Source organism: Saccostrea cucullata, unplaced genomic scaffold (genome assembly GCF_032062105.1).
Source record: "Saccostrea cucullata isolate Sc308-1 unplaced genomic scaffold, CSIRO_AGI_Scuc_v1 ctg312, whole genome shotgun sequence".
Lineage (NCBI taxonomy): Eukaryota > Metazoa > Mollusca > Bivalvia > Ostreida > Ostreidae > Saccostrea > Saccostrea cuccullata.
Window position 1 is genome coordinate 689,441 of NW_026929887.1, and position 15,139 is coordinate 704,579.

General features: G+C 32.9%; 2 protein-coding genes and 1 long non-coding RNA gene across 3 annotated transcripts in view; 1 reads left to right on the forward strand and 2 right to left on the reverse strand.

Moving 5' to 3' along the window:
- The first annotated feature begins 1,634 nt into the window (after positions 1 to 1,634).
- On the forward strand, positions 1,635 to 2,735 carry LOC134282402 (uncharacterized protein K02A2.6-like). The gene has a single exon (XM_062764797.1). It carries the CDS (start codon positions 1,635 to 1,637, stop codon positions 2,733 to 2,735), a length of 1,101 nt encoding a protein of 366 aa, XP_062620781.1.
- A 1,991-nt stretch (positions 2,736 to 4,726) lies between these two features.
- Positions 4,727 to 5,421, reverse strand: LOC134282426 (uncharacterized). Its single transcript, XR_009995286.1, has 2 exons — positions 5,180 to 5,421; positions 4,727 to 5,064 (listed from the first exon to the last, which is right to left on the reverse strand). It is a non-coding gene; the product is annotated as an uncharacterized LOC134282426 (long non-coding RNA).
- A 490-nt stretch (positions 5,422 to 5,911) lies between these two features.
- LOC134282403 (uncharacterized) overlaps positions 5,912 to 15,139 on the reverse strand; it is a 39,456-nt gene continuing 30,228 nt past the window's right edge. Inside the window, exons 5-13 of the mRNA XM_062764798.1 lie at positions 14,636 to 14,754; positions 13,604 to 13,714; positions 11,385 to 11,491; positions 10,393 to 10,541; positions 10,173 to 10,261; positions 9,748 to 9,876; positions 9,195 to 9,411; positions 6,103 to 6,195; positions 5,912 to 6,017 (exon numbers count right to left, since the gene is read on the reverse strand). Of these exons, the coding sequence (XP_062620782.1) occupies positions 5,912 to 6,017; positions 6,103 to 6,195; positions 9,195 to 9,411; positions 9,748 to 9,876; positions 10,173 to 10,261; positions 10,393 to 10,541; positions 11,385 to 11,491; positions 13,604 to 13,714; positions 14,636 to 14,754 (1,120 nt within the window). The remainder of the gene's footprint in view (positions 6,018 to 6,102; positions 6,196 to 9,194; positions 9,412 to 9,747; positions 9,877 to 10,172; positions 10,262 to 10,392; positions 10,542 to 11,384; positions 11,492 to 13,603; positions 13,715 to 14,635; positions 14,755 to 15,139) is intronic.

Below are 15,139 nucleotides of genomic sequence, written 5' to 3' on the forward strand. Positions count from 1 at the left end.
AGGAAGTGCAGCGTTTAAAAACATTCCAAAAGACATTCAGAAGAAATACGGGGATGTGTTCAAAGGTCTTGGATGCCTGCCAGGGGAACACTCAATCAGGATAGATCCTAATGTTCAGCCCATCATACATCCACCAAGAAAAGTACCACTTGCCCTTAAGGAAAAAGTCAAACAGGAATTAGACCGCATGGAACGTGAAGGTGTTGTCATCAAACAACAGGAACCAACTCCATGGGTAAACTCTATGGTGACAGTGACAAAAGCTAACGGCAAAGTCAGGATATGTATTGATCCCAGAGACTTAAATAAAGCAATTCTTAGGGAACATTTCCCGTTAAAGACTATAGAGGATGTTCTCACAGAGATAGAGGGAGCCACAGTGTTTACAAAACTTGACGCTACTTCAGGATTTTGGCAGATTCGCCTAGATGCAGCCAGTAGCAAGTTGTGTACATTCAATACCCCATTCGGGAGGTATAGCTTTACTCGACTCCCATTCGGCATTAAGTCAGCATCTGAAGTTTATCAGCGACAGATTTCAGAACTGGTACAAGGAATCGACGGCTGTGAAGCTATTATTGATGACATTCTAGTGTGGGGCAGAGACCTCAAGGAGCATGACCGGAGACTTGCAATTATCATGGACAAAATCAGACACTACAATCTAAAGCTAAATGCAGAAAAATGTGAGTTCCGAAAGGACACAGTTACATATGTGGGACACAATCTGACTTCAGCAGGAGTGAGACCGGACAAAGAGAAAATTAGAGCTGTCACAGAAATGAACAGACCAACTTGTACTCAGGAACTACAGACATTCCTAGGCTTCATTCAGTATCTCTCGAAGTTTCTTCCCAACATGTCTGAAGTCAGCGCTCCACTTCGTCAGCTCTTAGAAAAGACCACAAGTTGGCATTGGGACGAAGAACAGCAGAATAGTTTCTTGAAACTGAAACAAATGGTTTGTCAAGCACCAGTGTTGAGGTATTTCGATTCGAACAAACCTTTGACTATCACAGTTGACGCAAGCTCAAAAGGACTGGGGGCAGCACTTGTTCAGAAAGGACAACCCATCGTATACGCTTCCAGAGCCCTTACCAAAAGTCAACAGAACTATGCGCAGATAGAGAAAGAGACACTATTTATTTCTTTTGGGTGCGAGAAATTCCATCAATATATTTTTGGAAGAAGTGTCACAGTGGAGACAGATCACAAGCCGCTACAGTCAATCTCCAAGAAATCTCTATACCAGACTCCAGCTAGACTACAGCGACTACTGCTCTCACTTCAAAAATATGACTTGAATGTTGTGTTCAAACCAGGAAAAAATTATGTTCCTAGCTGATACACTCAGCAGAGCGTTCTTACCGGAAACGAAAGAAGACTTAGAGCTCGATATTTCAGTTGACCAGTTAGCATATCTTGCAGTAACACCTCAGGAATACATACAGTTCAAAAGGCTAACAACGGAAGACCTAGAACTACAAACCCTGAAAACAACTGTCCAAAATGGATGGCCAGATAACAAAGAAGAAGTGCCACAGAGCATTCACAAATACTGGAACTTTAGAGAAGAAATTTCATGTATAGATGGCATTCTGTACAAAAGCCACAAAGTCATAGTTCCATCAGCGATGAGAAACCAGATGGTGAAGACTCTTCATTCATCACACTTAGGAATAGTAAAGTGTAAATCAAGAGCACGAGAATCACTCTTCTGGCCTGGAATGGCATCACAGATAGAAGAGGAAGTTTCAAGATGTAGTATCTGTGCTTTGAACAGTAAGCAGAATCCGAAGGAATCACTGATGATTATCACAGATACACCTGGAAGACCATGGTCCATAGTATCTACAGACTTGTTCGAGTACAGAGGAGGACATTATCTTGTCACAATCGACCACTACTCGAAATGGCCTGAGATAGCCAGACTGGAAAATTTATCCAGCACCAACACTATCACTCACCTGAAGAGCCAATTCTCGAAATATGGTATTCCAGACCAATTGATATCGGATAATGGACCACAGTTTTCAAGTAAAGAATTTGTCAACTTTGCAAGAAGCTATGGATTTCTTCACAAGACCAGCAGCCCACACTTTGCACAAAGCAACGGACAAGCAGAACGCACCGTCCAAACTGTCAAAAATCTTCTAAGAAAGGCTAAGGACCCTTACAAGGCAATGCTAGCCTACAGGAACACTGCAATTGAGGACTTAGGATTATCACCCGCACAATTGTTTCTTGGCCGAATGTTGAAAACAGACATACCAACAGCGGAACCACTTCTACATAACCCTAAAATGACTCAGGAAATCAACATGAGACTAAAAACCAGGAAATGGCAGCAGAAAATCAACTTTGACAAGCATGTCTCAAAAACACCACTCAGAGACCTCAACTCGCATGAAAATGTCCTGATGAGGAATAACAACAAATGGTGTCCAGCAACTGTCACAGACCATCATGCATCACCAAGATCGTACATCCTACAAGACAACAGTGGACGCAAATTTCGCAGAAACCGAAAGCATATCCGTCCGACAAAAGCGCAAATTCATGTTGAAGAACCAGTCGAACCTTATGTACAGGAAGATATACCTACCGTTCAGTCTACAGATGATGTTCCAGATCAGCAAAAGTGTTCACTTACCAGCAGTCCGTGCGATAACCCTGTCACAACCAGATCAGGCAGAGTAATAAAGCAGCCAGAAAGATTCAAGGATTGCGTGTGATTTCTGTGTGCATGAGGCTAAAGTGATGTGAATCTGTGAAATTCTGTTATATGTGAATGTGTTCATATTGTGTTTATTCATTCCAAGGAGGATCCAATGGAGAAAACACTTTATTATTGTAATTTCATTCATTAATTTTGTAATATTAACATATTCAATTGTCATTTGATTATCTAGTCAGTTTAAGTCTAGTCATTTTAAACATGTCTCTGTACAATTGTAAGCGTTATGCATTGAATTAAATTTATATCTTTAAAGTTAAAATTTTATCTAGAAAAAGGAAGATGTCATATATGAATCATTTGTTGTTTGAATTGATTATTACTTTGTTATCTTCGTAATAAAAGAGTTCCAATTAATATGGCGTCTTAGTATCATACGTATACAACAGTTGAAAGACACGATCTCAAAAAAGTACATTCATGTAGAAACTGTCAATTATAAGCAGCATTTTAAAGAAGCTCTAAACACTACACATTAAAGAGTTCCACTTACGGGGTAAGAGAAACAGAAGTTTCTCCTTCAATATTGTCTAGCATATCTAAAGAAAAAAGGTCCCGGTTGGTAGAGCATTTAATGGAACCCACTATGCATCTTTTTATGATATTAATGAAGTTTAAGAAGGTAATATAGGTAAATATTTACATTCGCTGTGTTTTTCTACTAAGCCAACAGTGAAATTGATTTGAAAACCATTTTTGTGTATACTCAAGCGTAGAAATATACATGGAGAAACGTGCGTTAACGTGACGTCACATTAAGGCTACGGCGACGTTAGTAAAAGAATAACGATATAGGGAAGCGAGAAATTCAAATATTGAGTATGTATTTGGTGCTTCTAAACATGTAAAATGTAAATATAAGGAATGTTTTTAAGTTAAGCTAGCGCGCCTCACGAAATATGCCTACGTGACAAGACTGTGTGATTCACACACCAATAACTCACACAAAACTTAAAAACATTCCTTAAATGTATGGTCAAATTAATTTTGCTCATTGGTAAAGTTAGAAATATGAAGACTGAAATATGGCCTTCTTAAAAAGAGAGATATGAATTTAAATTAGATTGCCACTAATAGAATAAAATCACAGTTCCACTATATATTTACACTTTAAATAATGATCCTTAGCTTACAACAACTTTGTTACCTGTTTTGTCAGCTGGTACAAATTCTAGATTAATTGTTTCATTATATGTATCAACTGCGTTCAAAAATTGGAATGATTAGGCCTAAATATTAAGCAGTTTTTGAGAACATAAATCTGCAAGCTGATGTAAGTGCTTCTAGTAATTATTGATGCAAAATAAATGACAATGAAGTCATAACATGCAGATTGGAGTGAAAGAGAATAGATGATATGCGCCACAACCAGTCATAAAGGAAATCAGGATTTGCTGCAACTACGTACTTTCCTAATTTTTATGACCATTAAAGAATAAATCTATATGTATGATAAGTTTCTAACGGACATTGTATAAACAGTACATTTTTTATAGGCGCGCCTTTCAGCTTATTAACAATTCTTTAAAAATAATCTGTAATTTGCAAATACGTAAAATATTACTAGTACTTTTAAGCAAATGCTCAAAATTATTTGAAATTACCAATAAAAACCTTTGGAAATTAATTGCCACACACATTGCAATTCTTTATATATAATTAATTAATAGACAAAAGGAAATAATATTATATTAAATTTCTTACTACATCGTACATTGTTTTTATGTAATAAATATTGATTGAAATGAATTTATTGTGCGTATTTATCATTTCTTTTGTTATCTTTTCCGGGAACATAATATTTTCGTAGAATTTTTTGGTTATCTTCCTAAAAGTCAATAAGGTATAAATTTTGGCATTTTCAAAATGAAAACTGCACAGCGGTGTATGAGGTCATTAACTGAAGCTTTCCAGAAAGTGGTTATATAGTATATTGGAAATTCCAAACGTGTTAATTCAGTGAGTTCGCTGACTACAAACACGTAAATATAACAAGAATAAATCATTTATTTTAACAACAACAATAACAACAAATACGATAAAAAAAATTGTAAAGCATTTGAAGAACACATTGAGCTTTTAAAGGACTGTTATAATCAAATTTGCTTTTCAAAATAAAAGGTAAATTGTAATTATATGCAGTCGTTTTAAGATTCAAACTTTTTTGAACAAGAGGAATGTTGATGTCACATCCCTCCTCTACAAATTTCGTCTATTAACATTAGTGGGGAGCTTTCCTCCTCATTGAAGACCTTTGAACAATATCTTGGGGAGGATTTGTCTTCTTCAGTTTGTTCACTGCTTGCCGACTCTTCGTTCTGAAATTTCTGAAAAATAGGGTTTATAATAAATGAAGCAAAGTAACATTATTACATCAAAAATTTGAAAACATACACACCCTCACACACAAAATTATTACCTCTGCAGCTTTGATAAACTTACCTTGTAAGTCATGTTTAAAAATCTATGTATTGTTTGAAATGAGGGTCTTTCAATCGGATCACTTTGCCAACAACAACACATTAAATCATAGCTGGAAAAAAAAATTAATAGGGTATAATTTTAAATGCCTTTAATGCTGATAATGTGTATATGCCCTGAAATATGAAAGATAATTGGGCATACAATCATGTATTGAATGAAATAAAGAGGATAAATTTCATGTAAGTTCAATCTACTTGCATGGATGGAGTACAAAGGACAGGCATTTCTAATCGACCTCCTTTTGTAACGAATGTCATCACTGCATTATTTTGGAGACCAGGATAAGGAATAAACCCAGACGTGAAAATTTCCCACATTAAAACACCAAACGCCCTATGTTGTAAAATAAAAAGATGAGGTAAGAATATAAATGAATTAAAGTGAAAAATACGTTGACTTAGATTAAAAGAGAGACAAGAACTTTAAAGGAGAGAGAGAGAGAGACCCTGTACATGTAGATTATGAACCCATCCGTTTCACTATTACAAAACTATATAGTATATTCATACTATTTTTAGATCTTCAGTTGATTCTTAAAATGCCAAAAAAACGTTTAATAAAGAAAACTTTTTTGGAAATAGGAAAATCATCTCGAAATACGTATCGTTAATGTTTTAGATTTAAATGCTAAATAATGTTAGTCCATATAATAGGATACACGAAAGCACTCTACCAATTCACTGAAATAAATTACCAAACATCTGATTTTGATGTAAAATATCCTTCAAGAAACGCCTCTGGGGGCATCCATCGAATGGGAAGTAAGGCGGTCCCCTCCTTTCTGTAGTAGTCCTTCCTACAAAATATAGTAAATCATACATTGTAAATGCCGTTTATGACTCACCCCTCCTTTTTTAATAATAAACAGTTACTGTACTTACAACAATATATCTTTGGCAAGGCCAAAATCTCCAAGTTTTGCAACTCGATTGGGTCCTAAATTTGTAAGCAGACAATTACGAGCTGCTATATCTCTGCAAATAAACAAACAATAAATATGTTATCAATATATTTCAAATTTTGATTTTTCAATATCACTGATACTATTTACTTTCTTTACCGGTGAACAAAATGAAGGGATTCCAAGTAATTCAAGCCACATGCAACATCAGCCGCTAGACGCAGAAGTTCAGACATCTTCAAGGTCGATTTCTGTGTCTGAATTAAATGTACATGAACATTGTTTTAAAATTATACGTGTTCGGTAAGAATTTCAATAACATAACCATGTTTACGTGTTCATATAAGTGTCATTTATTGTGAAGTAAGTCATTCCTTTAACCGTTTTGTCTCTGATCATGCTTCCTAATTCTGTATAATAACCTGTCAAATTCGAAGGATTAGCACCATGTAGTTAATTGATGCATAAGGAAGAAAAAATTAAAGTGATCGGTCTTGAAATACTATAAACATAACAAATGTGTGAACAGAAATTTTAGAGGTAGGATAAGATGTCTAGGAGGAGTAAACATCCCCTTCGAAAGACACAACCCATGTGAGCAATTTTCTTTCGTCTACCAGATCAGTAGTCAGAACACATAAAATAATATAAAAACAAAGGCATTACAATATTTTTGTTAAAAATTTCTTTTGTTTAAACAGCTATGAAATTGAAGTACCTCTTTATCCTTTGTGTTTCGTAGAAAAGTTTTCAAGTCGCCACCCAACATCAATTCAAGAAGTATCATATATACTCCGTTCGAAGATGAAATTCCTAAACATCTAACAATGTTCTTGTGTTGAAATTTGCTGCAATAAAACTAGATTTTATTTAATATGTCCTTTTTAATGATTCAACTCCTGATGAAAAAAGTATCGTCGTTTCAATCACTCGTCTTTAGATTATAGAAGAATTAAGGAGAGACCCTTTATATTGAAGTGGACAAATCAAGAAAGCTTAAAACAATTGCTTTTACTAGTCTGTAAATTAAATTATTCGTATACTTTTTTTATATTACATACAGTTATACTTTTTGGAGTGCAGAAAGGTCAAATTATTGACTATACAAAGTAATTTGAAACTATTTTTGTCGTCACAATTTTAATTTGACGTTTTAGGATGAATAAAGACCGTATTTGATTCAATAATTAATTAGAATAAAGAATATCAAATGAAAAACCTGATTTACTTGCTAAACGTAATTATTGCCCATAAAAGTCATATTAATGGATCAGTAGTCCTAAAAGAAGTGCACAGACCCCCATTTTTTTTGTTTTTATTTTTTATTAAGGTATGTAAGTAGATTCTAAAAATATAATCGATAAAAATCCTTAATACTTTGTATAACAGGAACCAACCTCTTTTAAGAGTTATTAAGTTATGTAAGTGTCCCTGATACTATGTATTTTTATCAAGTGCTATAGAACTACAAAAATATTTTACACAAGAGCATTATTCATACAAATAATTAAGTTAATTAAGAATATTTGTTTTTCACAATATCCTTATATAGATGTTATATTTTAGCAGCAACACGAACAATGGTTACTTATTTCCATATTTTTCTAATTACAACACATGCTCTGTTCAAACCTATATACGAAGTGAAATATTTAAGACTTACAATAAAATCAAAGCCTCCAACAAAAATTCGTCTTGAGATTGTTGATCTGCACTTTTTGATAACCTCTATAAAAAAAGGATTGTCATTTATATTGGAATTTGTTAATCACGCCAAGTCCTCCACCGAGAACATCAGCAATCCCAGTGGAAAACTAGCAAATACCACCACGAGAACTTGTTAGTGTGCTAAACAAATACACAGGACAGGCTTTGATAGTGATTCAAACACATGTAACAAGGTGCAGTCATTCAGCAGAACGACACCATTACAGTTCAGTGGACCTAACCTCTAGAACTTAACTCTAATTACTCTAGGACCGGTCATAAGATATTAAACCTAAAATAAGTTCTTATAAGATTGGTAAGCTTAAACAGAAGTAAAATGCATGACCTATTTTGAATTTTCAAAATATATTTGTATCTTAGACCTTTATGTACAAGCACTTAAAACAAATTCTTCAATTACTATAATTTTAAATAAAAAGTATTTGAAGAGAACGAAGAAACATAGACCTAGCAACTGAAATTTACACTATTAACATATCATTTACGCATTAACTATCAATAAAGGATGATTGACATACTGTAATTCACACTTTATTGCCTGCTATGTACCTCTTGTTATGTAAGTAATTGAAAAAATACAAAATTTTTCAATATAAATATTAAATGAATATTATGAAGACAAAATTAATGTTTTAAAAGATTTCATCATGTGAGAATTTTCTAAAAATTTTTTTGGTTGGATAGAACATGTAGAAGTTTACAGAAAGAAGGATATGTAGATAACGATCTGTCTTCAATATCAAAGTCCATAAGACAATACAAAATAGAAGCAGAGCAAACATGGACTTCCGAAACATCAGAGGTGGGATCAGGTGCCATGGTGGAGTGAGCATCCCCTGCTTACCGGTCACACCCGCCGTGTGCTCCTTGTCATGATCAGGAATTAACGAAAAAATCCGTCGTCAATTCAGTTAAAAAATAATGGACAAACAATTAGTATAAAAAACGTCAGTCAGCATTTGACTCAATGATAATTTGCTGACAAGGTCATTGTATCGACCATAGAACTTACGTAAGGAAACATGAATATAAATTGTATATATTAATTTTCATTAGGATATATATTAACTGATATACCTTTATAGCGATATCCGTATTTTTCCCGTTTCTTTCTTTTCCTAGTAGAATTCCTCTAAAGACCTCGCCAAATGCCCCTCTCCCTAGCAAACTTAAGACGGATAATACAACAAATCTTAATAAGCTCAAAAAATGATTCTACTTTACATTTATTTTACATTCCTGCTTTGATTTTATTTTAAATTGTAACAAATTTTTAAGACACTGTTTATCAGAAAGTTTATATTAATTAAGAAATCAATTGAATAATTTCTATGAAGTACTTACGTATGTATTTGAATTTGTGATTTATCTATATCAACAATCGTTCCTTTCAACAATCTGTGACTATACCATCGATAATTTGGATTCCCTTCTGTTAATATACTCTCCAAAGTTTTTTCTACAGTCATTGTAGCTAAAAAGTCGTGTATTGACACTTTTTTGTCAGTAGAGTCTGGAGGCTTAAGATGTGGGCAGAATCCTCGTCTTTTTCTGGCTATACCTGTGTAATGATATGGCATCAATCCATTTATGAAAGAATCGACAATACTTTCAAAGAATTTAAAAGGGAAAAAGATTTGCATAAAATATATATTTTTAACACTCTATGATTATAAAATTGTGCATATTCTGAGTAATTACTAATTAACAAGGAAATGGACCATTTATGTTTGATTTTACAATATTTAATGTTCCGTAAACTTTGTAAAAGTGTATATACTTTGATAAGTGTTAATGCATACAGGCAAAGCTCAATTAAAACTACTGAGTATATTGATACATATGCATTGTTCATGATACTAGTATAAACATAAGAAGTTAATGTAAGTGTACTTGCCAAGGGAGATAATAAACAGAACGAGTAAACATAGGACCAAAACTGCAATAACCATAAAAATGCTAGGTTTCAATTGAATCCCATCTCTTTGAGTAAAATCTAAGGGAATCAATGCTGAAGACGAGGAATCTGAAAAAAAGATACTCTAAGATAGCAAAACACTTATCTTTTCGTGTTCAGGATAATTGATTCTAATAAACTATATGAAATAAATAATATCATCTCAAATATGTCTTCAAAATTTCAAGGGCAGATTTTGTGTATGAAAGGTCTTTGAAGCTTACATATTCCTCTGCTGTAGAGACCTTTTCTCATAATAAACCAAAAATACGGTGTTTGGCATTATAGACAACTCCTGCGATATAACATATTGATGAGATGGATCAATGTTAGTTACAATAACATTTTACCGTTTCTGTACTTACTTTGAAAACAACTTTCTGAAAAGGCTATTTTTATGATTCCTAGGAACTTCATACTATCCAGATGAACAGTGCTGAATTCAAGTTTATATCTGTAGGATAAATTAAACTGTTCTTAAAAGCAATAAAGCACAAAACTATACAACAATTTCATTTCTGGCATCTTGTAAGTGCATGTAATTTTACATTGAATTTTGTAAGGATTCGTGTTGTGTTGTCTTACCTCTGAGAGATGTTTGAGACAGGAAAGATGTAGGTTTGAAGAGATGGTGTGGCATTAATTTCAGCTGGAATTGTTCTGTTACTACAGGTGTTGTCAAGGAAGCAAATTCTCCAGTACCACCTCAAGTTTCCATAAGTTGTCAACAGTATCTGTAAAGGGGTATTATGTTTAATACATTATTTCTCTCCTAACGCATTGGATTCCTAATGATAATCAATTCTTGAGGTTTTGCAAGGATTTATGTCGGTAAACGAGTTCCTTTTATATTGTGCTTAATAGATATGCCTTTTTTAAAAAAAATATTAATAATGGAGCATTTATGAACATACACATTTGATATTTATTTTCAAGCAGATATCAGTACGTGAAGTTAGACTTTTTCGATCTGGAAAAGAACATGGAATACGAAGGATAACAAAAGATAATATATGATAATATATGATCATACCGATAACCGAATATAAAATCCTATTTTCAGAAAGATTATACAAATCATGTATTTCAAACTAAAAATGGTCCATATGAGAATTTTCAGATAGTCAAAGATAATGATAATCAAAATCATATAGCTAAAATCATTTTAATCTAAAAATGCAAAGTGATGAGAAAACAATTGACAATTAGGAATAAACATTATTATATATTATATATATGATTTGTTGACTGCAGAAATCAATTCTCCTAGTTTAAAACATTGAAAATGAACTCTCCAGCTCTTAATATCTTTCAGTACGAACGCGTTTACAAGATTTTGCAAGAAATTGTACTCGTGTAGCAGTTATCCATTAATTCTCTCATTACTGTCTGTACTGGATAGTCAGGTTCAAAGTTACTTGACAATATTTTTTATAAATTAACATTTACTTGTAAATTACAATCAGGATTAATATCAAGATCATAAAACATCCCTTGCGGGGGGAGGGGGAGGGTCTCGTTCCCTTTCCGATCTGACTTATGGACTTCTAGGATTGGAGGTAAGGTATGACACTTACTTGGCACGTATTTCTTCCAAGTATGGGTGGAAATATCACTGTTTTGAAAGATGATGTAAGCTCCTTAACGCTTTTGCAATAGTCCTTCCGTGTTACTAACATCCATTCTGAAAAAGAGTAAAACACAAATGTTATATTTACGATACTTCAACTGAAAACATTTTTCCCATCCCACCTTCATTTTCTTTGTTGAAGGATCGTCAAGAAAGTAAGTTTAGTTCTGTGAAACAAGTACGAGAGAGAGAGGAGAGAGAGAGCGTCTGTCATGCCATTAGGATCTGTAAGTCTCAATACCTATACAATAGACATTCCTCGTTGTTTTGTTCAAACCAACAAGCATCATTTTACTCCTTACAAGTTATTTGAAGACAGAATTTATTGTAAAACAAGATGCTCACGGGCCTTATAGGTAAACTGAGTATCACGTTACAACTTTCCAACAATTGAGTTTCGTTCATGTTTAAAACCAGAGGCAATGAAATTCAAAATTTTGAAAGAGGCACCATTGCTTATAATAACTATACACTTAGCATGCTCACTCTGGTTAAGCAATACCAAGAGATAGATCAGAGTAACAGAGAGAAAATGCATTTCCACTTTCCCATTATAACCAGTTATGCACCCCATCCCACAGGAACAACTGACCCTGGGGCTACATGTTTCAAAATTTTGGAAATTTTATCATAAATTTTATTTCATCATAAATAGTTGATTAATACCAAAGAGCAGATTTCAAAGCATTAATTTATTTTCAGACTGTGTAACACCCCCCCCCCCATATGATACATGTACCCCTGACCCAGGGGCCCTGAAATTGACCATTTTGGAAGAGACACCTTTCTTCATATTAGATATGTACTTAGATCATTGGAATAATACCCAGGAGCAAAGAAAAAAGATTTTCAAGGAATTCATGCATTTTCACTATATAATCATTCAGGCCCCACCAGAACCTCTGACCCAGGGGCCATGAAATTCACAAATTTGGAAAAGACAGCCTTATGTACTTGGTTACTTTATTTAATGCCCAGGAGCTGAAAAGAACACCTTTAAAGAATTTATGTATTTTCACCATATAATCTATTTAGCCCCTCCCTAGCAGTATAGAACCCCTGACCCTGGGGCCATGAATTTCACAATTTTGGTAGATGACTCAATGCTAATTACAATCATACCAACATTTTGACTGCTTGATGTCCAGGAGTAAAGAAGACGATTTTTAAAGATTGCACTAATTTTAGTGGTTTAGGCCCCACCCCTCAGGCCCAGGGGTCCCTGCGACCACTTAACATTTTTTTATTCCTCTTTACCCATAGATGCTTTATGTTGAATTTGGTTGAGCAGTTGCAGAGAAGTCTAAGCTGAAAATGTTCAAATTTTAACGCAGGACGACGGACAAAAATGGATAGCAATAGGTCACCTGAGGTGACTTAATTAATTTAAAAAAACACAAAACTTTTTTTCAAAAAATCCATTTAAGACTATAGTATACATGCAAAACAATGCAATGAGAAATAGTGGACACTGATCAGTAAGAGATGTCAACAGGTTTAGTTATGTAGTGATAAAAAATCCTAGCAAGTGTAATAAAAAAGTGATGAAATTAAAGCTTCACGATTTCTATTTAAACAAAATATAAATGACGTTCTCAGATACAGAGATTTAAGAAAAAAAAATATCGACCAATTGTAAGTATAAGACAAAATAAACACTAATTTTTATCAAATTGGCGACTACGTGAATGATCAAGATTAGCTATCATTGAGCTGGTTGCGCTAAGACAATAAGAAGAAGAGGTCTGCATGGCAAAATGCGATTTTTTTTCCATAGAACCTTACTGCCCATCACATTGTTAAAATACTATATATAGTTAAACTGTTCCTTAAGTAATGAAACATTTTTATTTAATTTTGTTCTAGTCTCACACAATTAAAATCCTTATAAGCATATATTACAGGCCATTATAACGATTGGTTTATTGATTAATTTGTGTTTCAATTATAAATTTCTCTCAACATAATTTGATTAATAAATTTATTAAGTTTTCTATTGACAAAAATACATCTGAATTGTTCTCCTGTAAATTATTCACTTCTGTACTGAAACTGTTTGTATTATTTTGTACTGATAAGCTGTAAAGCTTAAAGTAACAATAAAGAAAGAATTAATTTCAATGCCCTTTTATTAATTTTAAAATTAATTTGGATATCCTGATTTACCATTGGTGTCTTTGTGTGGATCGCCATGTGTCCTAGTAAGCCTGCAACCATTAAAGGAATCAACAAAGGGACACACAGGGGTCACTTCAAACGTGCAATTTCTAAAAATCTCTGTAATCAACAAAATGATATAATTTAGAAAAAAGAATGAAGGAATGTAAGATCAGGGGCCCGTTTTACAAAAGAACTTACGACTTAAGACCAAATTTAATTCTTCATATAACTTTTTAATAAACAGTATATCGAAAATTATTTTTAACTTCTTAAAAGGAATGTGGTATGATATTTTTACACAAACAATTTCAAAGAGAAATATTAATTTTGCAAAATGTTACAACAATCTTACGTTTTTTGTCTTAGTCGTAAAATCTTTTGTAAAACGGGCCCCAGGGCTTCAAGTAATTTCAACATTCTTTTGCAGTTTCTAAAACATGTTTCATGTCATTGTCCTAATTAAATATGTTCAATTCTATTTTTGAATTTACACATTTATATGTTTATTGATGAAGTAATGAACTATTAATAATTCAAAGAATTATATAATTAATAAAACAATAAAAGAAATCGTATTTTGCGTTATGTTTGAGCGACTAGTGTATTGTTTGAGTCGTTAAATCTGATTTCATTATTTACAGGTAAATATGTGTAGGTGTGGATTTAAAAATAAATTGTTATTTAAAAGGCTACATAGTACATTTCGTTATATTTTCATTAGATAAATAAATGAAATAATTGAGATACATGCTAACTACGCTAACCAATGAGGAATGTCCATCCCTAAGGCTGCTAATTTCTCATCATGAACAATTTGCAAGGCAATTAAAGTTTACAACAGTAACACCTGTTGTTTATTATTATAGAGAAATCAAGTAAATAATTTCTGAAACAAATGATAGGCCTATCACGTTTATTCAAACAGGTTCACAGGTATTTAAATTCAATGAAAAATAATAAATTAATAATAAATTTCCATGTGTCAGCTGAGAAATCAAACATATACTTAAATAAACAATAGATCTGAAAAAAACTCACCTGATCTGCAAAATTTAAATACAATTTCGGATATTTTGATAGACTCGTTTATAACTTCGGAAAACTGAAGACGCACAAAAAATGGTACATGTATTTTTCCCATTTTTAAACTGTATTCCCTACAAATGACAAGAAATATAGCATATCAAAACAATCATTATCATTTTGACATTAAAAAAAAGATACAGTGTGGTTTTTTTATCTTTACCAAATTATTTTAAACCGACACATTGGGAATAAAAACCTTCATGGAGAAATAATCAAATCATTAGGCTTGAACGGCTGCATTTCATTTACGGAATATTTGGTAATTATCAACTTTTCATTTCCGACATTTTTTTGTTGTCATTTCCGAAATTTTTCAAATACAATTCAGTACTTATAGTAACGAATTTGATAACTTTACTTGTGAAAAATTTAAAGGAACAAATCATAAATAAATCATTAAAATCCAATTTTGTAAATCTATGAGTGATTTGGACATAAGTATGGTGCTGTCATTGA

Excerpts from the sequence above, each read along its gene's own strand:
- LOC134282402 (XM_062764797.1), top strand. The coding sequence starts at position 1,635 with ATGAGAAACCAGATGGTGAAGACTCTTCATTCATCACACTTAGGAATA.